The following is a 25,988-nucleotide window of genomic DNA, read 5'->3' on the forward strand; positions in this document are numbered from 1 at the left end:
AAATGATCAGAAATTAGCTTCTCTCAAAACAGAAGCAGACAAGTTTTACTTGCTCAAAGAATAGAACTCTTTACAAATCAATGACTCGAAGTATTAAATTAGATAAAAATCACTTTAGATTATTAGTCAATCTCAAAACTACAAATTACTAGAAACTACTCATGAGAAAAACAGAAGTCAGATCTCCCGGATGACTGAGTGCTGTGGGACAATGGTCTCTACCCTGTCACTTGTATTATTTTTAATAAAATGCTGATTGGCCAGTAGCCAGGCATGAAGTATAGACAGGGCGTCCAGGCAGGAAACAGAGGTGGAACAATGAGAACAGGAGAATTCTGGAAAGAGGGAAGCTCAGTCTCCAGTCATGACCCAGCTGCAGAGAAAGCAAGATGTGACTGCCTTGCAAAAAAAGGTACCAAGGCACATGGTCCACATAGACAAGAATTATGGGCTAATATAAGTTATAAGAATTAGTAAGTAGAGCCTGAGATACTGGGCCAATTAGTTTATAATTGATATAGACCTCTGTGTGATTCTTTGGGAATGAATAACTGCAGAACCGGGCAGGACAGAAACCTCAGACAACAACTGAAGCCCTTTAATATTGCAACTACAACAAAAACGGTGGTGATCTTTCTTGACACATTCCAATTCTAACCAATGCGTTCTGGCAAAGTTTGGTGAAAACATTAAGGTCAGCAGATTTCCAAAGTAAAATTTACCTATAAAGCAAGTATTGTACAGTCAATTTTATTTTACTCTTTAAATTAGCCAAATTTTCCTTTTCAGACAAAATCATAATCAATCAACGATATAGCAAATAATTATTAGAGTATGTGGCTCATGCTTCTCTTTGTATATAACTACACACATCTATAGTCCTCATTGTATCAACCACATAACATCAAAATCAAATGTTATCCAATTATAGTGAAACTTCTTCATGTGTGGATCAGAAAACAAACTAAGGAGAAAGAATAAAATGTGGCTTACAGTTCCACACTGTTTTGGGTTCTTGGTTTTTTTTTTTCAATCTAAAGAACTCACTGGGTGCAAAAGATAGGTTGACTTAAGAACAATAATATAGTTTTACTAGAAAATGTCAATAGGTTAAAGAACAGCATTACAAGTACTTTATTTATTCTAAAAATCAGGAACAAACATGAAGACAAATATGGAATCTGAATAGAAACTTACCAAAATTTTAAACTTGAGTGTACAACAGCTTCATAGGAAAACAGCTAACTCATAATTATAGCTTTGTGCATCAAAGACAAATTTGCAAATATTATATCTTATAGATCTAGCGTAGTTGTATTAAACACCATATGATCAATAATGATTATTGTTTGTCCTATGAAACTTGAGCATTTCTTGCAGATTATGAAACTTTTCAGATCATCAAACACAAAACCAGAAGTAACAAACCAACTACTTTTCGAAAAGTTTTAGTTTAGCATAGGTTCTTAAATGCTGTTGTTTCAAATTAAACACCAAGACTTCTGTAGAACATAAAACTCATTGGCAATAATGTTTAGACAATTATGAAAAGAAAACCCCCTGGGATGGCATAAGCCAAGTGATATAAAATATTTACATGAACCCCAAATTTGCCTATCCATAAAACAGCTATTTTTTGTAGTCTTTTAATGTATATTTCTGTATCATACTTGAAATTACCAAATTCCTCCATGAGAAGTTATTCTCTAATTCTAATTCTATGAGGGATATCTTCAACACATTCAAGTATCCAAGTTCTAGTGAACTTTGGAATACCTGGTGTTCTGTATGCGACTTTTTTCCCTAAGAAACAGTGAGGAATTATTGAAATCTTTAGGATGATATGATTTTCAGATATGCTTTTTGCATTACTGCTACCAAAATGAAACATACTTTTAAAAGAATAAAAACGGTTTTCATCATTCTAACCAATTTCCCCTTCCTTCCTAGGTCAACTCTGATTTTGGGAACTCAGTATTAAATGGGCTAATGTGGCAGTAGATACAATGAGAAGTGTAGCATGACTGTTCAGGAGCACAACAGGTAGGCTAGATGTTTGCCTCTGAGAAGATCTAGATACCAAGCAACTGCTTCAGCAATGCAATCTGTAAACGATGCCCACCAAACCTACAACATGTGCAAATTTTCTGTAGGTTCTCTGACCAGCTTCTAGAGACACGATCCAAATAACCACGTTCTGCCATTCTGCCTTCTTGATTCAGTGTGCATCATTTCCAATTTCACTTCACAAGACCTGTATTATTCAGCTCACCTAAAACATTTACAACAGCAACAGTTTTCAAGTGTCATACAATTTGGATATTATTTCCGTTATGAAAACTGTTAAATTATACAAACTGTCAAAGAAAGCACTCAGAACTAGTCTCAATCACCTATCGACAGTGGGAGTAAGCTGCACCTCAACCTGAACTGAAGAACAGAGTCCAGGTAGCCTACTGCAGTACTGGCTCTCCAGGTTCAGACTTACATTCATTTGTCACTTATTTTCCCAAGGCCCAAACATCTGACAGTGGGTCTCTCAGGAGAGCTAACGTTAGAGAAGGCCTCCTCCCAACTCCCACCACACATTCAGCTTCACCACAGAATCCCACACTTAACCTTAGTACTGCATCAGAGATTCTGGATGAGACTGAAACCCTACCAACCAAAATCTGTCCGATTTCCCATTCACACTCCAGTCTTAACCACACACCAGCATTTGGGAATTAAGACAGGGCAAGGGGCAGCCCTTATTTTAGTGGCACAAATATACAAAGTAAACTCTGTTTTAAATTAGAAAGAAATTAATGTCACAGGATGCTCCCCTATAAAAGATATGTAGTAAAGTAATAATATCAATAAAATAGCTATTACTAAAGCAAAGCTTTCATCAATAAGCTTCAAGAACTTTGAAGGAGGAGAATGGCTTCACAAAATGGTAGTCCAGGTTCCCACAGTGCGGACACTGCTGGACATTGCTGTACTCAGAGAAGTATTGCATTCCGATCCGTACGTCGATCACAGGCTTGCCACAGTGCTTGCAGTTCAGACGGGCCTGGGGAAATAGACATCATGAGCCACAGTGCCACTGGCTTCACAACACTCGTCCAAAGCCATCTGATCAAAGTGCTGGAACTGTCTAAAATTCAGAGACGCATCTCCATTATTAACAGAATCCGGGTATGCACATCTCAGATACACATTCTGGTGCTTATTATTCTTCTAAAGATGACAGTCTCCCAGGTTCTCTATTAATATGAGGTACCTATCAACGAGAGACTACGTGATCATCTCCAACAGTTACCTAACAGCAACCACCAATCCCCTGGATTTTAAACAAATGGCTGAAAATGGCTCCCTGCACCCAAACTTACAATGAAAAACTTTCCTGAAGAGTTCAGGTTTATTTCAAAAGCCCATATACACTTTCATTTGACTCCACGTAACATTGCTTTCTTTTATATAAGATAAAATTTCTCAAAACTATTCAATAGGCAATCTAGGCAGGAGGGCTATGTGTATCTTGAGACTCTGGAACTCACTAGCCTGGGCCTGGGCTCTAACAGCACAACCCTGGAGCCCTTCATGATAGATCTGGGAGTGAAGTGGATAGGCAGAAATTACAGATGAAACAGTCTTAATTTAGATCCTTCCTAAAAATGTGCTAACAAATTTGTCCTGAAAGCATTCCTGTGAGGGAGTATAATCTGCATTTCAGATGATGAAAAGGGGCACACAGTGATAAATACCATGCCCAAGAAAACAGAAAGCAGAACAGCTGGGATTTAAACTAAATGTGTTCCAGAGTGCACATTTCAGCGATACACAGACCATCTTTCTGCAACCTCAGATGAACTCCCTTTAACTACGTCATCCCTCTCTGAGTCTTGAGTATAACGTTCTCTTTAACCTGTTATTCCTTTCTTCCTTTCTGATAACCAATTACTGTTATTTTTGCCTCAGACTTACCTGAAATCCTTTGTAGTGACCACTACTATAGCCTCACAATGAATACTTTCAAATGATTAATAATAAAGAGTAATCAAACAGGTTTTCCATTTCCATTTCAGTTGGGGGGACCAGAAAATATAGTCTTGGCAAATATCAGCTAATATTTAACGAGTAAATATGCAGTATATACTAGAGAACTGGTGGGCAGGATGCCATTGCATATTTCTATTCGAAGATATGAAAATCCCATGGCCTTTCAACATGTAGTAGAAAGAAGTTCAGAATAGGAATCACAGGTTTTAGTCACAGCTATGATACAATTTATGTAGACCTGGGCAAAACAATCAAAAATTTGAGTCATCTATTATAAGCAACAACTCAGAAGGCTGAGTGAGCTCTGCAAGGTCCCATGCAACACTAAGGTGCCATGAGTTTTGTTCACTTCCCTCCTGCTACATCAGATATGTGTAGAGAAAGGAGCCACTTCCTTTAGTTTCTCTCATCTTAGGAGTAGGCACTAAGGCACAGCAGTAGCCATAAAACATGACAGTGATTAACTAGAAGATTATGGTAACTCATTTTCAAAGATAACCTTGAGTCTGGAAATGCAGTCAGTATACCACAAGAGCAGAAAACTAGTCAGCCTTATCCAAAACAAACAGCTGAACTACTATCTCTGCCAGCCTTTGAACTCAATAGAAACTGGTATCTACTGAAAAAAGTGGCAACAGGAGGAGAAAATGTTCCTGCTACCCAGGAACGCCTAGCAGGGAATTATGTAATAAGCATGATGAAAATAAATTCAGGTATTCCTGGGGATTTTTGTCTTCTTAGTTTCTTATCTAATAGGGTTTGTATCAACCCCTTCCTCCTTTCCTTTGACAGTTATTCCTCAGGTGCTCCTAGAGTCAGAGAAGAGTGCTGCTCTTCTAGCACTTTAAGAATTCTGATTTTTTTCTGGCAATCTCACACAACTCAAGAGTGAGAGGTTTGGGTTTGCCAACTCTCACAGAAAGTAAGCAAGAGGAAAATTTGGTCTGTTGTAGAAAGTAAAACTTTCCTTTTCCTTGTAAATTATAACCTCTTGATACAAATGTAATACAAATTACTCACACAAAATGAGAAAATTACAAGCAAACAAAAAGAAAACTAAAGAAACCATGCACAGAAATCTAATCCCCAGGCCACCTGACCAGCTGCAGAGCTCAGCAGAGACTTTTAATGCTTAGTTAGAAATGGAAGCAAGATCCACAGCTAGAACTGGGCTGAGCTCCTAGAGTTCACTCAAAGAGATGGAGAACCAATAATAAATACAAGCAAAGGGGTCAAGACCATGGTGTGGATACCCACAGAAACACCTGACCTGAGCTAGCAAGAGCTCCCTGACTCCAGAAAGACAGTGAGGCAACTTGCATAGGACCAAACTAAGCCCGCTGAATATGGGTGACAGTTGTGTGGCTTGGGCAGTCTGTAGGGCCACTGGCAGTGGGACCAAAATTTATCCCTAGGGCTTGAGCTGGCTTTTTGGAGTCCATTCTCTTTGGAGGGATACCACACTCAGTGATGGGACAGACTTTGTTGAATTGCCATGGGAAGTCTTACACTCTCTGAGGAGTGTATGGGTGGAAGGTGTGGGGACAGGAGGGAGAGGGAACTGGGATTAATATGAAAAGTGAGAAAAGATTGTTTTAAAAAATAAATAAGAATTAAAAAAATTGAAGCAAGGTAAGTTTTATAACACTTTTTTTTTCTGACATAACAGATGGAAAATACTCCAAGTCTATTACTGTACATCTCTCTCTGACTACATAATATTCTTCTACAAGATAACAACTAAGCACTTGAATTATTCTTCACCCTTAGAAGCACCTTCTCCAAGCCCTCACAACTCCCTCAAGGTAACCACCAGGCAGCCTTTAACTCTCTAAGGTACCCTGGTGACAGAAGTCCAGTGTCACCCACTGCACCCTCACTTCAGTTGATACCAACCTGACAGCAGGGAGAGGCAGCCAGGATGTCGTAGGTGTACATGGTGCCCAGCTGGTGCCAGCTGCCATCCCACCGGGACTTGCACTTAATGCAGATGATCTTGTGAACCCCTTCCAGACAGTCCACACACACTGCATACAGATGCATGAGTCTCCCTGCACACAGAAAGCACAAGGCTGAGGGTGGCTGTGGCAGAAAGCATCTTCATCTCCAGTGGCAATACAAATGCCCTCATAAACAACAAAAAGCAAATATTGTATCATTTGAATAAATATGAAAAGCAAGGCAGATGGTTTCCATCATATATCCTTAAGCAGTCCTGTTAGGATAACAGTGAATTATTGCTATCAAGATCACAAATTCAAATTTATTGAAAATGCACTTGCTTTAATTTACTTTTCTAAAATGTGCTTACATTGTCTGTCCATCCAAATCCAAATAATAAATTCATATGCTTATAACCAGCCTGGAATCACCAGGCTTCTCAAGAGTCTAAGTGTAGCATACAATGAACCAACAGGAACCAACACCACTGGCCTGATGAGTTAGTTGCAAGCCACAAAATATTCATCGAAAAACATTGACTTTATATTGTCAGCCCAGAATTTTACCATAGCCACAATTACTATGTTAACTGTCCTCATTTCCAAAACTGCCCGGCTATCACCGCAGCTAATTTAGGAACTAGAATTACATATTACATGTGATACATTAGAAGTCCAAAATATTGTGTACTGGATTTTTAAAGTCACAACTTCATTCCTTCACTGTTCATCAAGGACCTGAAGTCCAAAATATTATTTACTGGGTTTTTAAAAGTCATAGCTTCATTCCTTCACTAGGACTTAATGTTTATAAAAGGAACAGGCCAGCCAAGTATTTGAAAAAGGTAAAGGTTCAAATAATTCATCAGCATGTCCAGGATCTTCCTTGGGCAATATGTAACAGCAACACTGCTGAGAACAGAGAGCACTCTAGAACACTGCTGAGAACAGGGAGCACTCTAGAACATGGCTAGGAACAGAGAGCACTCTAGAACACTGCTGAGAACAGGGAGCGCTCTAGAACACGGCTAGGAACAGAGAGCACTCTAGAACACTGCTGAGAACAGGGAGCACTCTAGAACACGGCTAGGAACAGAGAGCACTCTAGAACACTGCTGAGAACAGGGAGCACTCTAGAACACGGCTAGGAACAGAGAGCACTCTAGAACACTGCTGAGAACGGGGAGCACTCTAGAACACGGCTAGGAACAGAGAGCACTCTAGAACACTGCTGAGAACGGGGAGCACTCTAGAACACGGCTAGGAACAGAGAGCACTCTAGAACACTGCTGAGAACGGGGAGCACTCTAGAACACGGCTAGGAACAGAGAGCACTCTAGAACACTGCTGAGAACAGGGAGCACTCTAGAACACGGCTAGGAACAGAGAGCACTCTAGAACACTGCTGAGAACAGGGAGCACACTAGAACATAGCTGTGAATAGAGAAAACTCTAGAGCACGGCTGAGAAAGAGAGAACTCTAGAACATGGCTGAGAACAGGGAACAGCACCCCAGAACACTGCACAGTGGATCTTATTCAGAATGTGTTGTTCACTACCAAAAGTCAGACTAAGGGTTTTTACCAGTTACTTGCAAAGACCAGCTCTCTTCGTTTTTAACTGCAAGGGCACCTAGTTGTCCATAGAGGGAAGCTTTCCATTGCATTTGCTTACATGGACCTCTTTTTTCTTGAGAGCAGGACCCATACCTTATCCATCCTTGTCAACTTGGGTGGGTGTCCAGCATAATGTAAGCAATGTGAAAAGCTCTGTGTGCTGAATGAATAATAGATGGGGCATGACACTATAAAGTAGGGGATGTCTAGGCCAAAACCAGGAAGAGCGAGCTTCTTACAATGCCACCCACCTCTGTTCTTAAACAGTGAAAACAAGGTTTCACATGCCAAACCCACTGAGCACCTGGGATCATATCCAAAAGTCAATTCAATTATCTATGAGCCACTAGAACACTTTGTTTCCAGTCTCCTCCTTGGTCCTACCTATGACTCATCTATGTTGCTAATAGAGGTGAACACCAGACACAGAAGATGTTAGTAACAATGGCTATGATGATGAAGACAAGAACATTCACTGTGCACTTACCAAGGGTCTGCTCTGGGCTGTGAGTTCTCTATCAATTACTTCATTAACTATCACTGCAATGCTACAAAGGACTCATGATTGTTATTCCCATTTCAAACAGGAGAGACAGAAGATTAAAGAGCCTGGGTAGCTTGTGAAGGCTTACAATGAAAATAAGGAGCCAACCCTTGGGAAACCTGAGTCAAAACTTAGTTTCTGGATTTATTTTCCATTACCATTCCACCAAGGCCTATCCAGAGAATTTCGGAGCCATAGGAAAGATTATGTAAGCAGAGTCCTAATGGGACAATGACATATGATACAAAAACTAGACCATCTTACTTATGAAGACCAAACAAAACCATTGAAGACCAAACAAAACCATTTCCTGAATCAGAGAGAAGGGGCTGGAAGCAGAGCTAGGGAGGACCAGAAGGAGTAAGGGGCAAAGCAAGGGAATAACAATCTAATGAACACAGCAAACATCTCAGCAACATATAATTAACTGAACTGAGGAATTCCATGCCCAAAAATGTGGTCATTCTGTTGGAACTGAAAACGCTTTAAAAGCGTGGTTGGGATAAGAGCTTGCTATAAATAAGATCACCCAGACTTCTGAGGTGCAGCAATAGAAACACTGACCCATGACTAATTTTTTTTTGTGGTACTGGACTTCTCTAGTATTCATTAAACTCTGACTACAGACTTGAAAACCAGAAGTTTGTCAGTACCCTGTAGAGTGCATTAAACACCACGTTATATTATCTGTGTATGCTTACATACCAGTGTGCGTACTGACAGGCAGGCCTATCTACTTTTTGCCTTTCTCCATCCCCTCCCTGATCAACACCCTCAGGATTCAGTCTTGAGCTTTATCACAGTCACTTCCTCTCTTCTTGTCACTGAAGACTTTTATTGCCAAGATTTAGCCACCGATGTTAAAAATAAGCTCCCACGTGTTCACCCCAAATGCTTGTTTCTAACAGTGCTTGCTAGATATCTCCACAAAAAATTAACTAAACATATTCAAATGCTCTCCCCTCCTTTCCCATTAAAATGGGCCTTTTCCCACCCTTACCTACTCCTGCCTGTGAAAGCATCATTTATCTGGTCTGCAATCAAGGTGAACTAAAGAAGACCCTTTTGTATAGTCAAGATACTCCAAATCGGCAATTTCCCTAAAAAGCCTCCTGCAGCTATCTCTTCTTTTTAATTCTCACTCTCAGACGGTAGCTTCTCATCTTCATTCATATAGATATGACAAAGTTTCAACCCCAACTCTAGGTCCCAAACCTTCCAAGCAACGTTTTGGGGGTATATTATTATAGGTTTGTTTTTTAAATGCTGAAAAAGCTCTCACTTCATAATCACATGGCAAAGGGTTTCTACAATGGCTTGAAAGGAATGCCTTGCCTCACCCCGGCCTGCTCTCCACATCTCCTACTCATTTTCTACTCTGCAACATTTCCAACCAAACAGTTCTCTTCATCTCCTGATCATAACCTCATTGGTTTCCTTTTAGCCGCCATCCCTCATACTGCCTTCACACTGCCTCCTGAAGCTCCAAACCCACGTAGCCCTTTCTTCCTTGGAAATCTCAGAATGCTCAATGTACAGGATTACATAATGTGTACATGCTATTTACTAATTCCATGTGTGATGCTATTAGTCACAGCCTCGGGTTTAGGACAGTTACATTTTATAAAACCATTTCATATACCAAGACTATACACTGATGACTTCATCTAGCACATCTGCTAAGTTTGACTGACAAACATATACTTGGTGGACATAAAAATAAATATGTCCATCATAAGTGCCCTAATTCATTTTTATAAAGTATGGTCAGCGTTTTAAGGTGTGGAAATAAAATAAAGGTGCTTCTACCCACTTCTCTCTAAAATTACTAGCAGTTGTGCTCAATAAAAATAAAAACACAAATTCCACTTCTATAAGACAGGAAGAAATCTAACTCCCATATAACTGTGTTTCTGTCATTGACCATTCTCTTTCCTACCCTGGGAATGGTGTCCCCTACCCTTTCCAGTCTTGGCCGAGCACTATTCAATTCTATACTTTTGAAATCAGTTGTTTTTGAGTTTACAGCTGAATGAGATCATATGGATCGTATGGTTTTGTCTTTCTGTGCTTGACTTATTTCATTTAATTATGTTCTCCAGCTTTATCCATTTGAGTAAGTTCAAGGTGAATCCTCACCCACTATCAATAGGATGTAGTACAATCATGACAGAAAACAGCAGAGTTTCCTCAAAAAATTAAAATTTGAGCCAGGCACAGTAGCTCACATCTTTAATTCCAGCATTCTGGAGGCAGAGCTAGGCTAATATCTCTGAGGTCGAAATGAGCCTGATCTATATAGCCGTTCCAGCCAGCGAAGGCTACATAAATAATCTTTCAAAAATAAATACATAAAAATATGAATTACCTAACAACAATAGAACATATAAAAAAACCCTTTTAATTAGAATACCGTGTGATTCAGAAATCATACTATGGGCATACAGCCAAAGGAAATGAAATCCGTATGTGAGAAGTACTTGTACTCCCACAGTCGCTGCAGCAATACTCTTAACAGCTATGGACCCAAACTAAGAGTCCACCAAATGAGCAGAGAAGATACTTTTGTACATATACATATACACACATATTTAGCCATAAAAGAAATTTAATCATTGTCGGGATTATTTTCAGGTGTGTGATTTTTGTTTATGCTGCATTTGTTTAATTCTATGAAGCTGTGTTATTGTGCCTGTCTAAATCATTTGATCATCCTAATAAAGAGATGGTCACTAGTGAGGCAGAAGTAATGCTAGGCGGGAAAGCAGAGAGTATAAATAGGAGAACTGAAAAAGAGCAACAAGAGAACCAGAAGAGGAGGACATCAGGGGCCAACCACCTAGCTACACAGCAAGTCATGGAGAAAGAAGCAAAGTAAGATATACCAAATGAAGAAAGATAAAAGCCCAGAGGCAAAAGGTAGTCAGGATAATTGTTTAAAAAAAAAAAAAAAAAGCTGGCAAAAAAAAAAAGAAGAGGAGGAGGAAGAGGAATCAGCAGCAGCCGCCAAGCTAAGGCCAGGAATTCAAAACTAAGAATAAGACTCCATGTGATTTATTTGAGTTAGGTGGTAAGCCCCACCAAAAGAATAAAAGGTCGCACAACAAGTCATACTGCCATAAAACGAGTAAACCTGAACATTATGTTAAGTAATAAAAATATGCCAAGGTCAGACTAACATGTGATTCACATAGTTGCGGCATGTAAAGGTACTGATAGAAGTACAGAAGTAAGAACAATGGCTACCTAAGGCTAGGAAAGGGAGGGAGGATGAGGTGGGTGGGAAGAAGCTGGTTAAAAGAGACACAACTACTTACAGTTAGGAGTAAAAGTTCTAATGTCTCACTGTACTGTGTAGCAACTATAGTCAACAGAATTATGTAGTATTTTTCAAAATAACTAGGGTTTTGAATGTCTTGCCAGAGATTATAAATATGAGGTGAATGGTATCTTCAGAACCTAATTTATCATTACACAATATAAACAGGCATCAAATCACTATACTATAAACAATATTAAACAAAATTAAAAACACAACTTAAAAAAAATCCCAAACTAGCCTAGTGAAATATGAAAGCAGACATGGAACTCATTCCAGCTGGGGCAACAGAAGCCAACCAGCCTGTTACCTGTTGGATGTGTAGAAGCCAACCAACCAACCCTGCCATGGAACTATAGGAGGGAGGGCTTTAAATCCCAACAGCCCACAAGGCTTTGGGGTATTCCACCTCATAACAAAGGCTAAAGGACTCCAGAGAATCATGCAAAACACACCAACAAGAGTAATCTTAACTACTCCTAGCTCCTTTTTCTTCCTCTGAAAGATAATAAAAGAAAGTGTGCCTGAGAAACAAGAATGCGGTACTATTGAAAAGTCCCTGAAACTAGGCTTGCTGGTGCACACCTCTAAACCCAGTATTTGGGAAGCAGAGGCAGGCAGATCTCTGCGAGGTAAGCCTGATCTACATAATGAGTATCTCAAGAAATAAAACATAAACAAATAAGCCTCTGGAAATTAAAAATAGTAGAAGACAAATCCAAGAAAATGTTCTATTTCAAGAAAGCATAACAGAATAATAGAGACAAGTAAAGATAAACTAAGGATTTCCTTTCCCATTAAATGGGAGTCAGGAATGTCAATCTAGGAGGTATGGTGTCACATCAACAGGAGTTAAGTACTGTAAGTGTAAAAAGAATAAATATAAGTGTAAAAAGAAATAAAGCAAAAGCAAGGAATCTCCAGAGTGAGGATCTAAGTATATATATTCAACAATCCAAGATAGTCCACAGTAAATGAAGGGGGGAGGGGCTCAGGAGCCACATCATGGTGGGATTTCAGAACACTAGGGTCCTGAGTGCTCCAGGCAGAATAGAGAATAAGGGGATGAAAGCCTTAAGAGATGTTTACAGAAGAAGAGAAAACCTTCAAAAATTATGTTAAGTGTGTAGAAGTGGTTTACAAAGCTGCTAAAGAGAGCAACCTTCCAAAGTTAAAACAAAAAATAAAACCACCACTCTCAGACACTTAACCCTTCAGATTCCACACCAACAGTCAGCTCCTAATGCATCAGTTCTCAGAAAACTGTGATTCTGCAGCCATCCTGGGCTACACAGCAAGATCTTTGCCTCCCAAAACAAAATAAAAAATCTAAGGCAGTGGAAACATGAAGAAAAGAACTCTCATTTAAAACAGTGTCCTTAACAAGACTGTTTCTATAATGGGAATATATATCTTGGTTCAACACCACTAACAACAGAAACACTAGGGATTTATCCACAGAGGGAGATATGTAGTCATCCGCCTTAAACACCAGTATAGGCAGAAGACAGTATCTAAAACTGGAGAATGAAAATAACTTTTAAAATCCTGATGTCAAAAACCTTGAAGAATCAGTTAGTGTTTCTAAGTGTTTGGCTCTGGGGGTGGAGACAGCAGGGTTTAGTGGGAAGAAGACAGGAGTCGTTTTTATCTGACTCTGTAGCATTTTGTTAAAAAAGTTATAAACTCATATAGCATGCATTTCTTCCTTTTGGAAGTTCAACAGTTTTAATTTCACACCTACACTGACCAACTCTTTGCCGTTCAATTTATAACTAAAATCTGCCCAAGTCTTTGTCAAACATATAAGCTAACCACTACACTCCCTCAACCAAGGTCATGCCTGGGCTTTCAGTCATCCCCCATTTTCCTTTTGATGCTATCAATAGTCTTATCTTTCACAATTTTAAAATTAATTCAAATAAGAAGTCATAAGGGCCCTTCTTGTTTCCCGCTTTCCCTGTTTAAAAGGATCACAGCCTGCTAGGCACATTAAAGGATTCAAACAATTTCACAGCAAAGAGAATAATGTAATTCCTTCTCTAAATTTTTACTCTATTGTGAAAGCCTAAATATCAGTGGTCCTTTCTTCAAATTAGCACAGAACAAAGACATAAAATTACCCACCAGACCACCTGACCCAGTACAGTGACATCAGAGTACAAAAACCACCAGCCCACTGGGTGAAGCTCAAATACTCAATTTACCTAGCCCTTGGCTAGAACAAAAACATGTCAGTTGTGATTAAATTTTAAAAAATGCAATTCCATCTTGTTTGCTTTTTGGGTGTTAACAAACAGAAAGCAGGCAAGGTGAATCAACACCTATACCTTGAAGGTGACAAGGAACATCATATTCAATCTCATCATGTCTTGAGGGGCTTAAGAACAAAGTTCCATCCACTAATGGGAACTGTTCAAACACAGGAAGTGCCCGGTGGCACAAAGCGCAGTTTACAACATTTCTGTGGCTGGCACTGAGGGCTGCAAGAATGAACTTCCGTAGATCCTCGCCTTGGCCCACTTGGGCGTCGTCTTCCATCCGAACATGGAAAGTGTTCAGCTTATGCCTGGGGATGTGAGCAAGGAGTTCAGAGAGGTCCAATCGCCGCAGGAATTGTACAGGGGTATCAAAGTGTCCTCCCCTGTGTACAGACAGACCAGCCGAACTGTAATCAAAGTGGGCATTTCTGAACACATGGCCCCCAGGCATGGCCTTTTTGTGAGGCTCAAGATGAATGGCATTCTTTAAGAATTCCCCAAGGTATCTGGAGGAGCGGGGACCACTAAAGTGGGCTGGGGAAAGGATAGAGTAACCAGAGGGTGGGGACTGGCCAGGGGAGCCACAGGGGGAGCGGGCCCCATAGGCTGCAGCATTAACTGTCTTTTCCTGGGAGTTCTGCCTGTCCATGGAATGGCGCCGGGGAAGGTCATGGTTCAGGCCTTTCTGGGACTTGTTCAAGGGCCTGCATTTTTTTGCCTCCTCCCCAGCCTCCCCTGGAGGCCTTGCTGAGTTCTTCTCTGATCCAGACTTCTTCTTTTTCTCATCTTGCATCCGCTTTACCTGGTACCAGTCTGTGTCCTTTTTTAAGTGGCCCTGCCCACAGCGGCAGGAGCAGAAGCGAAAAGCCAGGTCATAGCCCTTCTTGGTCCACATGTTCTGGCGGCACTGCTTCTCGTTCCAGCTGCGGGCCCTGCCAATGCAGTTGAACTGCACCAGGATGCTGCTCTCCCACTCATAGAAGCACTGCAGGTGCATCCAAGTGCTGCATGGGCAGTGCTCGTTGTTGCACACCACCTTCTGGTAGTCATCCTTTTCCAGGTCCACTGGCCTCCCAAAGCTGCAGATCAGGGGCGTGGCACAAGGAGCTTCTAAAAGAAGAATAAAGGAGAGTCAGTACATAGGATATGAGGACTCCAATCTATCACCGTTGGCCAACTCATGCCAGCTATAGCCACTGGAACAAATACCAGGCAGATTTAGAAACATTCACCATTTTCTTCTAATATGATCCTGTCCCAAAGGGATTTATTTTCTATTATTAAATATCTGCTGAAAAACATACTGGTAAGTTTCAGGAAACCCAAATCCTTCATAGATCAACTGTGTTCCAGGCCTTCTGACAGTGCAGTATAAAGTTTTCTCAAGATGTGGGTATAATAACAGACATTTCCAGAGTTCCTTTAAAAATGAGTCACTGAAGTGCAGCTAGGAATTAATATGAAGCTACTAAACCAACCAGTTCTGGTGGTGTCTCTGAATGCTTTATCAGGGGTTTTAGACTGTCCTGAACAGCAAATAGCATTGAGAAAATAGACCAGTCTCATCTCAACTTTTCTTCTAGAGTCATCAGATACTAATGGCAGGATGTCTGATCAAACTAACTATTGGCCTACACAGAACTCCACTATCCAGATGTGAAAAAAAAAAAAAAAAAAAAAACATTCTCCCTCTCCCTTTTTCTTTCCTTCCTTTTTTTTTTTTTTTTTTTTTTTTTTTGGTATTTGAGACAGGGTTTCTCTGTAGCTTTGGAACCTGTCCTGGAACTAGCTCGCATGCACCACCACCACCTGGCTGAAAACAACCATTCTCTTAAAGTATTCAGACAGAAAGCAACAAAGAAGTACTTCTGCAGTCTTACACGCATTACCCATGCAGAGTCCAAAAGCTAGCAGGTTCCCATAAGTAAAGAAAACATAGTAACAAAGCAGGACCATTTCTTAAGAGGTATATGTTTGCATGGAGACTGACAGACACCAGATTCTTACAGCTTCTCAACAACCACCTAGTACCTGGACTTAGAATATGCCTTTTAAAACCATCAAGACCACCTGTGATGGAGACGCTAACAAGATCAGGGGTCACCAGAGGAGAGGGATGAAAGTGTTTCTAGGACAGTGCAGCTATTCTGTTATGATGTACCGTGACACAAACTGCGTATCATTGTACCCTTATCAAAATCCACAGCACATCAACACCAGCAGTGAACCCTAAACGCTAGCTTTAGAACTGAGTGCTGCTATGTATCAACAGAGGCTCAGGCCCAGTTTGTGTGCAGAACCTGCTGACAGTGGGGCGAGAGACTCGATGTAGGGGTGATAACAGAGTACACACACATTAACTGTATTTTCAATTTTGTTCCAATCTGCCCTAAAAAATAATATTTATTTTTTAAAGTGGAGGAAGAGGCAAACTAGGAATAATAGCCCCAAGAAAGTGGGATGGTATTTTACTTTTAAAAATGTGTATAATGTGTGTGTATTTAAATTTATATAGATAGAAAGGCTATAATTTTTAGTGAGCACTGATGCTTAGAGAATTGACAGTACCTAGCATATAAAGCTTACTACTGTTGTTATTATGAATGGAAATCTTACTATACAGTTATGGCATTTTTTTTTTTTGGTTTTTCGAGACAGGGTTTCTCTGTGGCTTTGGAGCCTGTCCTGGAACTAGCTCTTGTAGACCAGGCTGGTCTCGAACTCACAGAGATCCGCCTGCCTCTGCCTCCCGAGTGCTGGGATTAAAGGCGTGCGCCACGGCCGCCCGGCATGGCATTTTTATACATCAAAGAAGCTTTATAAGGTGTTAGCTGAAGCTCTAAGCAAGAGGTAGTAAAATTAGCAAAACGTGTATCCAAAGTGAGAAATTAAGAATCTAGCAGGGCAAGAACTGAGTAGACACAGTTCTGGCCATGCCAAGGAAGAAGACATGATGCCACAGGCCCATACTAGCAGCTGCCAGTTATGTGTGCAGAGGCTAAGTGTGATTACCTGCCCAGAAAAGACTAGCACGCCAAACAACAAAGCAACAGGATAGCCCAATTGGTCTCTTTGCACTTCTACAGTTTTTAACATAATTTATTAATTTCCCTTAAGTTCCAGTCCGTATTTCCATGCTGTTCCTCTTTAGTCTCCTGCCAGGATTAGTGCTCAGCATTTCTCTCTTCACTTCCCCAAGTAAAACTAAAAGCAAAATTTACTATTCCTTAACAAGGGCACTATTGGCATCTGGACACTCCTTTATAGAGTATAATACGTGTACTGAGCATTTGACCTGTATAACCCCATCCACCTCAACTTCCTATGATCTGGGGGTGGTCTACTGGGGCTGGATTCCAGGCCTTGCTCCATGCTAGAAACATGCTCTACCAGTGTGCTGCACCCCCAGGTCTACCCAACTAGAAATCATTGGGCTTGATACAGAAGGTTCCAAGTGCTACACAGAGGTATTTAAAATACATCTGCTGTAAATGTGATGCTAAGGAAGCATTATGAGACTTAAAAGTTGTTTTAGATTCCATACCTTCAGTGGTGGTACTGTGAAAGTTGGGACAGACAGAAGGAAGTGTGTTGATCGGATGTAAGAGCCTGAGCTTAGGGAGCAGTGTCACACATCTGTCAGTGCAGGAGGCACAGAAGAGCAATGATCTGACTGACTTCCCTATCTGGGATCTGATGAGCAGGAAGTACCTGTGTGATGGGTATGACCAGAGCTCAACTGAGTTCAAAAATAGAGTACAGATAGAATCACACATTCAGAGATGCAGGTTAAATTCCTGGGACCCAAGAACCATGGAAAGAGAATATGAAACATAAACTTAAAAAACGGATTGGGAAGAGAATTGTGACAAGCAAGTCGGCTACAGAGAACAGTAAAGCAGAAACAATTTACTGTAAGACCAGTCAAAAGAAAATGTCAAATCAGTCATGGGAAATACTTAAGAATGGAGATTAGTGTTATATCCTTGAACAAGACCAGTATTTCAGAGCATCTGCATTACTGACAATTTGGGAACTAGATAATTCCTGAGGTAGGAGCTACCCTGTGCTATAAGGTATTTAGCTACATTCTTGCCTCTCACCTCATTGTTACCAGTAACATTCCTTCCCTCAGTTTTAAAGCTCAGAATGTCTTCAAACATTTACAGATAGTCCCTGCAGGGAAAAATGGCTTGTTGAGAAAAGTTAAGGTAAAGCCAGAAGCTCATAGAAGCAGTAGGGAACCAAGCACTGCCATCCCTGAGATAACTATCCTTGTGGTGTCTAGAAGCATGTATAAGAGAAAAATGGTGGGCAAGAGCCAAAGTGTAGTGACTATGTGCAGATAACTCTCCAAGAAATTTGTATGTAGACACAAGAGGAAGAAAAGAGAATGAGAATGGAACAGAGGACAATAAAGGCTGAGGACAGAGCATTTCCAGGAACTCTGGACTCTGCAGTTTGAAAACATAACACAGGGAACAAACAACGAGAACTCGTACCTCCTCAGAAACCTTTGCAAGTTCACCAATGCCCACTGAGTAACCAATACACCATCCCACAAAATCCAGCACCACAGGTGGATGGACCCTTAAAGCCTGTGCAAATACTAGCTATGACTCCCGCATTCCAATTACCTCCTTCAGAGAGGGATGGCAGGGCCTCAGAAAAATAGCCCTAAATGACTACTGTGGTTTCTCAAACTGCCTCCAAGGACTCTAACTCTTAATCTTCATTTGTCTAAATCTCATTTTGTACAAGAAAGTCATAGTATTAATTCTGCCACCAAAATGCCTGCATCTCTAAATGCCAGTAGCATTTCTAACAGTGGTTCTCAATCTTCCTAATACTATGATCCCTTAATACAGTTCCTCAAGCTGTGGTGGCCCCCCAATCATAAAATCATTTTCATTGCTATTTCATAACTGTAATTTTGCTACTCATTTACAATCAGGGGCTGAATAAAGTTTCATTAAAGGAAATGGCATGTACACTCACACATGACAAAAGCAGAAGGGCTGTGATCCTATATGGAAAAAAGAACCAAATATACTAGAGCACACTGAAAAAATTACAATGGTTCCTATTGAGTAATCTAAGTCACCTGGACTGTGTCCTTAAAAATGTTAGTCAGTTAAACAAAATTCAGTTGGTTTAAACTTTAATTCTTCGTACCTCTGAAACAGAATAGTACTAACCTAGATATATGTACTCCGAATTAATTAAGGGTGGCTATTGATTTCTTCATTCACAATATTCAGAATGCTGCCTTAAAAACAGACTAAGATGGACTAATAAGGGGCAATTATATCATTTTCAAAAACAGCAGATAGTTATACTTAAATCTGAGCATCAAGCACCTCCTACATAACAGATCTTTGAAGTCGGAAGAGTCAGAAATTTGTACTAAGAGCTCAATACAAACAGAATGAAGTCCGTAGCTCTGCCTACACATCCCTGTCTCTCTGACACCATCACTCATCACAGTTAGTCTCAACTGCTTTCTACCTTCAGGTTTCTATGTTGAAAGTCCCTGCTATAGTGTGGACATAGCTGGGTGCTTGGTTCCCATTACAGCAACATGAGAGAATATGGTATCAATAAGAGGTGGGGCCTAATGGGAACTATGTCCTTGGAAGAAACTCTGGTCTCTGGAACAAGAGTATGGTTCCTGGGTTGTTCTCTTTCTTGATGTTGTCTTCAGTTAGGAATAATTCTGAAATGTTAATTACAGTAACCTAAGTGATGACCTGTTCCTGTACTATTTGTACCACTATCATATTCTATAATGTGATACAGCCATAAGGACCCTGCACAGAACTAGGCCCATGCAGATACCATGCCTGGAACCCCCAAATATGTAAGTTAAATAAACAAAATCTTCCTAAGTAGCCTGCCTTAGGTATTTCACTAGGGCAATGAGAAGCTGACTAATATAGTCACCACTCCACCTTGTCAGTCCTGCATGTCTACACATCACTGAAATGTGGCCTTGTAGGTAGACCACAAAAACAAAGTCAAGAGCCTGCTTGACATTGAGTAATACATTCAGCAGATACCTCACTCTGTGACATACCTCCAAATTCAGAGTGAAGACAGAAGGCAGGCAGAAGATTAAGCAATAAGATGACTAGAAATAGTAAAAGGAAGAACACATCAGGAACAGCCCAGAGACTTCCATTTGTGCCCTCACCTCTCATGCAGTCTCCTCTTCCCCTGTTCCCCCCCAGACAGGCAACAGAAAAAAGTATGAAAGATAAAGTACATGTGGTAATTCTGCTGAACCTACAGCAAGCCATTTTTCATCTGTGAATATAAAAATATCTGCCTATTCAACTCAGATGTATGTAAACTTTATAAACTGTGAAGTTCCATTATACTGTGTATTGTTTTCTATTGTTTCTACAATAACTTTATACATATGTAGCTAGTTCCCCAACTAAATGCAAACTGTCACACTGTATTTCCTACTTTTTCTTTTTTGGATTTACTATAAATTAAGTGCTTAGAAATTAAGTAAGTGGGTGATGCCACACTATTTCCTAACAAAAACATCTAGGAAAAAGATTCTGTGACTCAAGAAAACAGCACCATTAGCATCCTGAATCATATCTACAATAAATTAGTTACATTATAAAAATCCCTCTTTTGTTGTCTTGAGACAGGGGCTCACTATGTAGCCCTAGTTATCTAGGAACCTGATACATAGACCAAGGCAAGCCTCAAACTTAAGAGACAAGCCTGCCTCTATAGGTGCTGACATTAAAGATGTGTGCCACTTAAAACCCCTAATTCTTTTTTTTATTTTAAAACAATCTTTTCTCATTTTACATACCAATTCCAGTTACCATTCCCTCCTCTCCTCCTGCTCCCCCCACCTTCCTCTACCCCACCTCCCATTCACTCCTCAGAGTGGATAAGGCTTCCCATGGGGAGTCAACAAAGTCTGTCACAACACTTTGAGGCAGAAACCAAGGCCCTCCCCACTGTATCTAGGCTGAGAAAGGTATCCCTCAAAGAAATAGGCTTCAAAAAGCCAGTTCAAGCACTAGGGTAAGTCCTGGTCCCAATGCTACTAGTGCGCCCGAGGCACATGACTACCACCACATTCAGAGGGCCTAGTTTGGTCCTATGCAGGATGCCCTGCTGTCAGTTCAAAGTCAGTGAGCTCCAACTAGCTCAGGTGAGGTGTTTTTGTGATCTTGACCTCTTGGCTCATATTACTGCTCCTCCCTCTCTTCAACTGGACTCTGGGAGCTCAGCCTAGAGTTTAGCTGTGTATCTCTACATCTGCTTCCTTCAGTTGCTAGATGAAGATTCTATGATGGCAATGTAGTTATCAATCTGTAAAATCCCTAATTCTTAAGAACAGCAGTCCCACAAAGATATAAATGGGATGAACTAACCAGACACATCTAAAAATCCTTTAGTAAAGAAGAGTGACCCTACATTCAGTAAGAGCATGTGTCACCACCATCTCTTGGGACATAAATCACAATAACCTAACAAGTGATACTGACAATGTCCTTTTACATGATCAGTAATGTTAAGGAAAAATATGTACATCTATAGAGCTAAGGAAACAGCACAGCTAGTAAAGTGCTTACTGCCACTCATGAGTGCATGAGTTCAAATCCCCAGAACCATCATACTAACCAGGTGCTGTGGTCCTCATCTGCAACCCCAGTATTGGAGGAAGGAGGTAGACAGGCAGATCTTTAGAGCTTGCTGGCTAGCCAGTCTAACCAATCAAAGAGCTATGTGCTTAGTGGAACACTATCTTAAAAAATAAAGTGGAATCTGATAAAGGCTCCCAAGGTCAATTTCTGATTTCCACATGCACACAGGCACATACACACCAACTTGTATACACACATATCACAAACATACCACACATCACATATACCTCTCCCGATACACACACCGAAAAGACATATATAACCTTCCAGGGTCTGTTTTTACAGGTTTATCATCAAGTATTCAGGACCCAGTTTCTATTTCTCCCTGCTCAACAGAAAACATGCAAAGGTTAGGTCATTCTGGGCAAAACCCTCAAGAAGTTTCAAGTCTCTACAATAGTAACAGGGCTACTCTGTCTTCTCTCCCTAAACGCCTCACCCTATACACTGCCCCTACTTCAGGCCTAGCAACCTTTAAAAAAGTCTGGTAAACTAGTCAAAATGCAGAGAAAGGCTGACTGTGTAATGCCCACCCCCAATTAATACATCTACAACACAACTCCTACATCTAAAGGTTGGGAGTACTATGGAGAATAGGGGCAGAAGAGCTAATGAACCAGGATGTCTGCTGTGAGGTAGTGTCTTCTATTCTTTACAGAAAAGCTGCATCCATGAAATTTCAACAATATGATCACATAAACAAAACCTGCATAATGGCAACACTAGCTGATATGTCAATATGGGTGGGAGAAATTTCATAAGACCCCACCCTTAAATGAAGGACTACAGGCAATCAATGGCTGTTAAGAGAGAATCAGTCTTCTCCAGGCACAAGCCTCCTGATAGATTTATCAAATTCCAAATGGTCAGCCCTAAATACATACACACAGGAGTAACACTAAATGGACTCAGTAGTGTGTGTGTGTGTGTGTGTGTGTGTATAAACACACTCATATATATAAGACAATAATTAAAGAGGTGGTTAAGAATTTGAGAGAGAGTAGGAGGCACACAGAAGGGGCTGTAGGGGAGAGAGATCGGGGTAGAAAAGATATAGTATTTATATATGAAACTTTCCAAAGTAAAAACAAATTTAAAATTAAGGCAGTAAGTAGTAGTCATTTACTGCTCACTTATAAACACCATCTGACAAAACCTTAATGCTCCCATTCACAGTAACTGTGCCACAAATAAGGTACTGCTGCTTTCAGGGTATACCTATAAAACTGAGTTCACTCCACCACTCTGAAAACAATTTCAAGCACCCTAAGCTGACAGAGAGCTAGGTGGGGTTGGGTCAAGAAGACCATCTGAAGTCATAAACGCATTCCAGAACTTTAAAGTCTATAGTGGAGACAAGGTCTTACATAACCTTGTATACCTGTGACTAGGAAACTGTAGTTGCTATGTAATTAAAGGTTTGCTAATGACAGGAATGGACCAAGCAGATGCAGTACTTGGGAGGGAGCAGTTGAGGCCCTGGTGAACAGAGACAGAAAGGTGAGAACAGGTATGTATATGTACACCCAGCCCTTTTCTGTCACCTCACTTCCTCAAACCACAACTATGTACTCAGGACACCAAAAGTGAATTTCAGGATTTCTGAACATCTCCGTGTCAAAGTAGTCTCTCTTACAACATGAAACTCCTGGTAACTGTTTTCATTTTCTGGTCAGCCTATGTAACTATGACACTCAGCTCTCAACTCATTAGTTTTCAGGCCTTGGCCAAGACACTTAAGTGCCCCATGCCACTATTTTCTTACCTGTAAATTGGTAAAATAACAAACAGTCCTACCTCAAAGGGTCACTATGAGTAATAGAAGAGTTACTGAAGTAGCTCAGATAGAGCTTAGCATTTATTCATTAAACTATAAACAATTACTGCTAAAAAGCTAAAAAAAAAAATTCAAGAAACTGAGTTTGTAACACAGCTACACAAAAGTGACCAACCTTCCTTTCCTTCCACACAGGCAGCCTGCCTAGACACATGGGGAGTAGAGCACACACTTCAAGCAGTGTACATTAGCCCTTTTCACTTATCCCTTCACTACACACAAGTACACACCTCCTCTTTCTCACCTGGGTCCTCTCAGTTTTCTCTTCACCTCAAATTCCTTCCGCAAACTTCTAGACCAAAGAAGCTTCTGTCTCCAGCCCACACCATCTCTCTCTACAGTGAGCCTCCAAGCACACATTAAAAGTTCCCTGTCAAAATGCTACCATTATCTTGCCTACACTATTCTCAATGTAATTCTTTATTGATCATGACTTCTCACGTGTGTTTCAAGTTATAAAGTGGTTGTGATGTATTTTTTCCTTACAACAAACGAAGCAGGGTGGCATACTCCAAACATTTCACTAACTGACTTGTTTTTAACACCTTAAAGATGTTCTCAATATCAGAAAAAGTAAGTACTTTGCTACACATTTTCTCCAACCTAAGCCCTCTTACTCCAAACTTGGGTAGCAGGGATTCATAAAGCACAAAACGACATTTTATTCATGAAAATGGTCCTAAAGACTTGTCCCAACAAAAAACAACCATCTAAGTCTGGGATCAATATGGGGGAAACATGTTCAAACACATAAATATGCAATCACTGTGTTGTATTTGAATTCATAGGTGTATTAAATTTTATAAGCTTTATCTCTACTACTCATAAATTAACAGTGTGATACATAATGGTATTTTCCACCCCATTTCATTTCTCTTTCATAGTTACAAACTTTCACAATGATTTAAATACTAGTATCAATTCGCCCAAATACTTTAAAGGGTATAGAATTTTAAATTATAACAGTGAGCATCAAAATAACACAATGTGACCCAGATCTTTGAAGATATTTTATTTAAGTTAAGAATTCACATAACAGCAATGCCAAAAGTTAGTAGTTCTAAGATAAAGCAGGACCACCAAGTAACAAATTTTAGAACTCAATGACCTGTCAGCTTTAGAAATATGAGACGGTTTAATATATAAATTGGAGGAATGTGTTCACTAAAACTCTGTACATAATATAAAGCTTTTATTAATATTATTTATGTCATTATTCAAAATTTGTACAGTGAGATTTATATAAGGGCCACAGTGTTGTAAACAATAAATTTGCAGTCTACTTTTTCTTTGGCTCAGACTGTGAGCTTAAGGACACTAGAAAACTTCGTGGTCCTCTAGCATCTAAGTGCACTACTAGTACTCCTCTGAAGGAAAGGTAGGACAAGTTCTCTAAACTGCATTACATTATGAAACCAGGTTTTCATGTGCATGTGCATACATGTAGATTATCTGCAGAGACTGTTGTTAAATGTTGTAGCTCATTTGTACAGACTTCATACCATTTCTTAGCACTGTACTCCACTGCTAAAACCTTTTTGTTGTTAAAAAACAGGCTTGGTTTCAATAATTCTCTTTGTCAATATTCTCTTTAGTCAGTAACAGTCAAAATTTGGCCAAAATCAAATCCTTTATTTGTTAGATTCCCATTTACCATGTAAGTTATAGTTCAGTACCTCAAAATGTATTTCTCTCTTGATGAGTCCCCACACGGTGTCTGAAGGACAAAACCCAAATTAGGGTTCCTGCCCTACCCCACCTCTGGAATTCTTATGGCTGAAGATGCAAAGAGGTTTCTACCTCTTCTCTAGGCTGTTCAACAGATAAAGCATGATTGTCTGATTATCTGGCAATGTGAGCAGTAAAGACCAGCTTCATATCTGAAAATACAACCAATTTTCACTACTGTTTAATATTTTTTAAAAGCTTAACTGAGAAGCAATTTTAAGTCATATATCATGGATATGATAATCACAGTAACTAAAACAAGGACATATGGAGAAAAGCATACTATATTCCCCAAATGCTTGTCTTAGGGTTCCTATTGCTGTGATGTAAAAACACCATGACCAAAAGCAACTTCAGGAGCAAAAGGTTTATTTCAGCTCACAGCTCTCAGTTCACACTCTGTCACTGACAGAAGTCAAGACAAGAATTCAAGGCAGGAACCTGAAGGCAGAAACTGAAGCTGAGGTCGTGGAGAAATACTGCTTACTGGCTTACTCATCCAAGGCTTGCTCAGCCTGCTTTCTTATCAACTTAGACCCACCTGCCCAGGGTTGGCACCACCCACAGTGAGCTAGGCCCTCCCATATCAATCACTAATCAAAAAAACTGTCCTACAGGCTTGCCTACAAGCCAATCTGTTGAAGGCATTTTCTCAACTAAGGTTCCTCTTCCCAGATAACTACAGCTTGTGCCAAGTTGACAAAAACTAACAAGTATAGTGCTTTACAATTCAAATTGTAAACTCCACATAGAAAATAACTTCAGAGAGCTCTAAGTAAGCTTTCTTAACAAGTCTGTCATAGACAAATGCATAAAATTCCTTCAGATTTCTCCAATAGGCAATCTGCCCTACAGTGTGTCATCTTAAATCAGTGCTGGGTTTTTCTTATGGGATGTGGACACTGAAGAAATCGTAGTGTGGGACTTCTATGCAAAATAAAATAGACCTCTCAAGCCAATTGCTAAGAGTTGGTTTAGGGGCCATACAGTTCCACCCTTGGACAACGTGATTTTAATAAT

General features: G+C 40.1%; 1 protein-coding gene across 1 annotated transcript in view; it reads right to left on the minus strand.

Moving 5' to 3' along the window:
* Positions 1-734: 734 nt before the first annotated feature.
* Positions 735-25,988, minus strand: part of Heca (hdc homolog, cell cycle regulator) — a 48,853-nt gene continuing 23,599 nt past the window's right edge. The window contains exons 2-4 of the mRNA XM_038339977.1: positions 13,794-14,834; positions 5,941-6,095; positions 735-3,055 (exon numbers count right to left, since the gene is read on the minus strand). Of these exons, the coding sequence (XP_038195905.1) occupies positions 2,891-3,055; positions 5,941-6,095; positions 13,794-14,834 (1,361 nt within the window). The 3' untranslated portion in view covers positions 735-2,890. The remainder of the gene's footprint in view (positions 3,056-5,940; positions 6,096-13,793; positions 14,835-25,988) is intronic.

Source organism: Arvicola amphibius, chromosome 8 (assembly GCF_903992535.2).
Source record: "Arvicola amphibius chromosome 8, mArvAmp1.2, whole genome shotgun sequence".
Taxonomy (NCBI): Eukaryota; Metazoa; Chordata; class Mammalia; order Rodentia; family Cricetidae; genus Arvicola; species Arvicola amphibius.